Here is a 6600-nt window from a genome sequence, read left to right as displayed (position 1 = left end):
ATACAGAATGTTGTAATTTATGACTCGGGAACTCATTTCTGTACAAGTAATTATGAATTACTAGGTTTACTTTATAAGTGACATATTTTATTAATATGTTAATTTTTAATTGTTAAAAATACATTTTATATTCATAATGTCATGGAACATGTTACATGTGACAAATTGACAAAATAATGTGTAAAATGGATTTCCCATTTTACACTATATGTACCGAAATTTAGGCAAAATATTGTGTTGATTATTTTAAGTGGAAAGCATAATCATTAACCTAATACATAGCCATGCAAACCTAGTTGGTTTTGTGAAGAGCAACTTGATCATGCATTGGCTAATACCACCCCCCCTACCCGGTTTTCCTTGTGCAAGGCCAAGGGTCTTTTGCTTATTATTTTCCTAATATACACTACATGCATTCTAGTGTATATTTTCATTCTAACATCATCTAAAATATAGAGTTTTAGAGAGATAAAACAATTACTCCATTTTTCTTCCCTCTTGACCGAAATTTCAAGAGGACAAAACAATAATTTTGGGTCAATTTTTAGTTAAATTAATATTGTTCTAGTATTAATAATATTAATTTTAAGAGGTTATCTTGGGTATTATTCCTTGGGAGGGATTCTAAACTTGAATCCTTTGTTCATCCAATTTTAGGAGAGCTCAAGAACAAGTGAGTAGGAGAACTCATTTGTGCCCAATAATCCGAAATTTCTATTGTAAGAATGACGATTTCTTCTTCATCTTTATTCATGTTTGCATGCATAAGATCCAATTTAATTTTATGACTAAATTAATTAAAACATATATGAATATGTTGAGTACAATGAGATATAGATTTCTAACAGGGATGACACATGCGGAAATAAATGAAAGAAAGAAAGAATACTAAAGTGTAGAAGCCTCCCCCAAGCTAGCTTGAAAATGGGATAAGGTCCAATCCAAGTAGCAAAGTACTTGCAAAAGACAAGCTACTACATACGAAAGCAAGCTAAATTTCTTATTGTCCTAACTATTACATCAAAACCAAATGGAAATTGCAATTGTCCAAAAACTGTAAATTGTCTTAAAAACATAAATAAACACAAATTTTCCTAATGAATCATCCTTTATCCTCTAAAAAGCACGTCAACGCTCTTAGAAGTTTATCATATTCCTACGCATGAGCAATACACAAGCATATGTAAGTAATTGATAAGATATAAGCATAAAAGACCAAAGACAAGAAAGGATATAAATCTTATCAAAATGTCCATGAGAGATTTCAAATAAAACCACCATACTACTCCCCTCGTCAGCAATTGTGATATTTATTTCAACTTATGACGACCACAACACTCTACAATGAGATACTTTGTAGTCTGTTTGATATATAACAATTTCCTTTAGCAGTATACGTACGCCGTAAATGTTAAAGGCTGATATCTGATAAGAAATACAAAAAGAATTCACTGATAATTTACATGATTAAAATGATGAAAAAAATACCCAAGACAACCAGAATATTTGCTATTCCAACATTCCAAAAATAAATTACAGGACCACACAACTAATAAATAAATTAACAGATTTCTTCACAAATGGACAGAGAATAAAGTAGAAGCAAAGAGTTCATTTGGCAAATGACGTATGAATAGATAGTAGTAATAAATTTGAGTAGCTTTTATAAAACTTGACATTCAAGCTTTTGGTGGTTCCTCAACTGCTGGCTCCTCCACTTTTGGAGGATCCTCCTTACTTGGAGCTGTTGTCTCAGCTTCGACAACGGTCTCTTCTTTCGACTTGTCCTCTTCGACCACTACTTCTCGGTCAGCCGTGTCAGTAGTGCCCTCAGTAGTTGGGGCTGTTGTCTCGGGTTCAGTGGTTGCTGCAAGGGGAGCCTCTACCTCTCTGGTTTTCTCTTCAACAACTATAAATGTCGAAACCTTTTCGAAGATAAATGTTATAGGACCAGAAACTAATACCGGTCCAAACTTTGAACTGGCGTCACAAACAGGTTTAGATCCTGGGAATTCTGTATCAATAAAAAAGTTGCCCTAAGGTTAGAACTTAGAAATACATAAATAAAACAAGTGAGTAATTTGGTACAAGAATATCGTGCACCATAGCCAAACTTAGAAAAACAAAACGAATAGAAAAAATAGATGTGATGATATAAGGATTACAACTTATAATTAACTTTCTACCTAAAGTGGGGTATAGATGATAAGGCCATAAATAGAGATGATAAAGACTAAGGTAGGGTTATTAAGAGGGAGAGGATGAGGAAAAGTTGATTGTCCTTATTATAATAGACAGTTTGTTTGATGTTGCATTCCTGGATAACACATGTTGTCTTGCAACTTGTCCACAATTCCACGTAATAAGTTAAAATGGACAGCTAGGCAATATTAGTAGTTTACTTAATGATATTATGGAGTAATACAAGTCACTTGGGCCATGGGAATTAACTTGTTAATGTAAGATATTCACATACTTTGGAATGAAGCTTCAAACTTCAAACTCCCAACTACCTCTGACTATTTGAGCTGGAATAATTATCCATTTTTGTTATCCAAAAATCGTTGAACATGAGATTAACAAGAGCCAATTTTGCTTTCAAATCTAGTTCATATGTGGGTTAGCATATACTCCGTATTTTATTTATTCCAATATTATTGTTTGTACCCGATTTGAATAAGAAATTGAACAATCATTAGCAACCGTAAATTAAAAGATTGAGATACTAACCAATTTTAGAAAGGTCGTCGAGGAACGTCTGAACCTTGGACGAGTGTTTCTTGAGACCACTATCTTTAGGGTCCTTCACCAAAGCCTGTTTTCAACCAAAATTACTATTAGGACACAGATTTTTTATTTGGGGTAAAAATGGTACAGGCGGTAATAACATCTAACCTTAATCTCAACTGATGAAGCTTCATATATCTCTAAGACTTTAGGTTGGAGTTCCTCCTTCTTGTCCTCAAACTCCTTAGATACTTCCTCCTGAGCCAGGTTATCAATCATCTTAATAAATTTTTAAAAAAACTACTTCAACTTAAATTGATGCATGACATACACACTTTGTGTAACATATCATCACTTTGGCTGCTCGCCAGTTGATCTTGCTTAACACCATCTTAGGTTAAATTCTCTTACAATAATGTCCTTTTATTTCCACCTCTATATTAATCGGGTGTGAGAATCGTCTTTAAGTGAAGACAACTAGGATTTGGTGGCGGCTGTTTTTGTAGGGATTAAAAACTGCCAACCTATATATGATAACATGATTTCCATCTAGATTTTTAGGGTAGTAAGACATGTTTAATGTGAACTATTAACATAATCATCATATTAAAAAAAAAAAGATACTCTATCAGATTGTTCATAAAGCAAGCACTATAAGATTTGACAAGAAAATTATCAAATTTGATACTCCATGATCTCTCATTTGTTTACATTTTACTTTGTATATTATTTGGAACTCATTGTGAAAAATATTTTAATTAAACATAAACAGATAATTGAGTTAAATTGAATATTTTTCTATAGACGGTGTATGAACTTCTATTTATATATGAACTTCAAATTCCATCCAAATTGATACGAAGTACTCATTTATTGGACGTTGAATGAACTTTTTTCATTAATTCATAGGATGGATATTAACTTTATTCGATACATATAACGAATTATATAGCCAGAACTTTTGATGTTTATATAAGTTACTCCATAAGGCTATAAGGAATAATTCTCTTGAAAGAATATCTTGAGTTACACCATTCTTGTTTAAGACGACAATATCCATTTTAAACTTAAAAGTTAAAACGGGTTTGAATAAATATGGTACCTTAGACTCGTCAAAAGACTTGCATGCTTCAACTGCCTCTGCTTTCTTGGCAGCATTATCTTTCCCGAAAACCTTCTGTATCTTTGGAAGTACCTTTGTTTTCCAGTATCCCATCTTCCTAATTCTCTTTTTCAGCTGTAAATAAGCCAAGTCAGCTCGGAGCTAGCTATAATATTATGATACCAACATTTATAATATCAAAGAGACTGTTTTCGAATGATCTTTAAAGATCATTCACATACAAAAAAAAAATGATAGGGAAACAGTTTTCATGTGATCTACTGTATATATTATCCAAAATAGACAATTGGATACGGTCTGCTATTTCGTCAAAAAACAAGTGTAAAGATCACTATACTTGCAGCTTTCATTTAGTCTACAATTTCACAAACAACAGCGCGTCTTGCTTCAGACGGCAGTTTTCTGTCTGAAATAAGACGGGCAACATGTTGTCATTTTACAATAAAATGTTTTTATTTTCTGATAAAAAGTTACCATTACTTTTCACATCATTTTCAGGGTAAAAAATAACACATCTAGTCATAACATTTTGTGCATTAAATGGTTACATTTTCTAAAAAATGGCAACATTTATCCGTCTTATTTCAGACGGGAAAATAGCCGTCTGAAATAAGAATTTGCGCACAAACAAAGAGAATAATTGTTTGTCACCCATGCACAAGCAATTATAGGTAACTGACTCGATCCATATACATAGTATACAGGTTATCATGCATAGATACATACATACAAGTAGTGGCTGCAAGTTTCACGTTACAAGGTAAAAGAGAAAATGAAAAGATGAATGATTTACAGCAGTGTTACCTGAGACTCGTTCAAATAATTGTGGTACTTTCCAACAAAGATTAGAATTCAAAGCAAACAAGCAACTAAGAGCAAAAGAGAAAAAACAATTGGGTGTCTAAATTAAGGAGGGAGGTTGGAGAACAAAAGAAAGTGTGGTTTATAATCAAACACTACTTCACTCAATCATTAAACCACCCTTTAATTTGCATTAAACTACCAAAAAGCCAGCCAACGTTATTTATTTATTCTATTTTGGAGTGTTTTAGTCAATTGTTTACCTTCTTATTTTGGAAAAAATGCAATAATTTGATCCTCCACACTCAATTTGGTCATCTTGTTATCTAATAATTGATTTTCTCTTCTGTTGTCTATGGTCTTTATGACAAAATCAAACGTAAATAAATAACCGAGACGGAGGGAAAGAGTAATAATAAAAATAAAAATGGGAATTGTAACAAGAAAAAGACAGATGAACAAGCCAGGCTGCCAAGTCAATATCTATAGCTGCTGTTGCTTGTCATCTTATAAGTATGACATGTGATTTTTATCTTTACTGATTGCGTGACATAATTGGCATTCCAAATTGCTAATGTTATCATTACTCTCAGCTGTTTACATTATTCAGGTTTCGCTATTATGCGTTGGATTACTTCATTATTGCTAAACCTACTACTGTTACCATAATTTTGTACACATACTCCGTCGTAGATACATTATTGGGTTGGATTTGCTTGTCTAATGCTAGAGAGGACAATTCAGGCCGAGCCAAGTCAGGCGACATGGCCACGGTCAGTGGCGTTTCTAGGAGTCGAATGATACAGGTTCGACCTTATTCGAAAATTTTGTTAATTAAAATCACTATTTTACTATTGATTATATACAAATATTTGATATTTTCTTTCCTTCTTAAAATACTTCATCATTACTCTATTATTACTACTATTAACTAGTTTTGTGACCCGTGAAATTCACGGGATCTTTTGTTTTTTACTATGATATTTTTAGTGAATCAAATCATAACATTCTACAATATGATTTCATCTTTTAAGACTTCTATAAAATCAAGACAAATTAGTTTTTTTGTACAATAGTTTTATGTAAAATCAGAAACTAAAGTGTTATATAGTAAATACTTTTATCAAAACCATGTCATTATTTGACGTTCTTTTATGAGGGTTTTAAATGGTAAGTGGTGTTACTCAAATCCTTTTACGTGCTTTGTGATATGTCAAATATGCGCAAATGGAAGCTGATTAAAATCAATTAATAATACAGGTATTCGCATAATCGAAAACTGAAGTAACTCAATGGAAGCTGATTAAAATCAATTAATAATACAGGTATTCGCATAATCACATTACATGAAACCATAATATTATCAAACAAAGATCGCCAAACATGCAACACCCTCACTAATTAGATATTAAAATTTTATCAACAAATCCGAAATTAATATAAAACACACGATTAGAATTGTTGTGACAAAAACTAACATTTCACAGCACCCATAATATTGTAGCTAGTACTATAATAAATTGCGGAACTAAGAATTTGAAAGGAGCAACTCGTAATAATTGGATCATTAAGTCCCTATACTTCATCCATTAAACAATATTAAGCAAAAATGTGCTTTGACATTTCTCCAAATTTTCCACCTTGGAGATTCAACCGTATACTTCAAAATAGATAAACTAAGCATTCCACTCAATCATGTTTTCTATCAAAAGCCATTTTGAATAGGCATGTGTCTCATGTGTATAATTAAAGAAAATGAAAATTAAATTTAAGGTGTACAAAAGAATAATGTAGATGTAAATAAACTTTTTAGATTTCTCTCATCTTTATAGTTATTAATAATTGATAATTAATTCACCTCACTAATTTAACATCTAACTCCTTTCTTAAATGATAATTTTTGGGCTTTTCACTCCATTATTTATGCTACCTATTATCCATGTCAATAA

The 6600-nt window shown here is 31.9% G+C and overlaps 1 protein-coding gene across 2 annotated transcripts; it reads right to left on the bottom strand.

Annotated features, from left to right (window-relative positions):
* Positions 1 to 1429: 1429 nt before the first annotated feature.
* On the bottom strand, positions 1430 to 4847 carry LOC141592224 (plasma membrane-associated cation-binding protein 1). 2 transcript variants are annotated; one of them, XM_074412828.1, is made up of 5 exons: positions 4655 to 4847; positions 3830 to 3964; positions 2896 to 2985; positions 2731 to 2815; positions 1430 to 2014 (listed from the first exon to the last, which is right to left on the bottom strand). In XM_074412828.1, exons 2-5 carry the CDS (start codon positions 3941 to 3943, stop codon positions 1680 to 1682), a joined length of 624 nt encoding a protein of 207 aa, XP_074268929.1. In that variant the 5' UTR covers positions 3944 to 3964; positions 4655 to 4847; the 3' UTR covers positions 1430 to 1679. The 2 variants fall into 2 exon arrangements, with proteins under 2 accessions (XP_074268929.1, XP_074268930.1); XM_074412829.1 differs by having other exon boundaries at positions 3830 to 3984; positions 4655 to 4774.
* Positions 4848 to 6600: the final 1753 nt, after the last annotated feature.

The sequence above is a fragment of the Silene latifolia genome, chromosome 7 (assembly GCF_048544455.1).
Source record: "Silene latifolia isolate original U9 population chromosome 7, ASM4854445v1, whole genome shotgun sequence".
NCBI lineage: Eukaryota > Viridiplantae > Streptophyta > Magnoliopsida > Caryophyllales > Caryophyllaceae > Silene > Silene latifolia.
This window is presented reverse-complemented; position numbering and strand designations above follow the sequence as displayed.

Bases quoted from the DNA above. Each gene is read 5' to 3' on its own strand.
- LOC141592224 (XM_074412828.1), bottom strand. From the start codon at position 3,943: ATGGGATACTGGAAAACAAAGGTACTTCCAAAGATACAGAAGGTTTTC. The intron at 2,986-3,829 runs GTACCATATTTA...AACCTGGCTCAG, and splicing joins AGTCTTTTGACGAGTCTAAG to GAGGAAGTATCTAAGGAGTT. The intron at 2,015-2,730 runs GTTAGTATCTCA...TTATTGATACAG, and splicing joins CGACGACCTTTCTAAAATTG to AATTCCCAGGATCTAAACCT.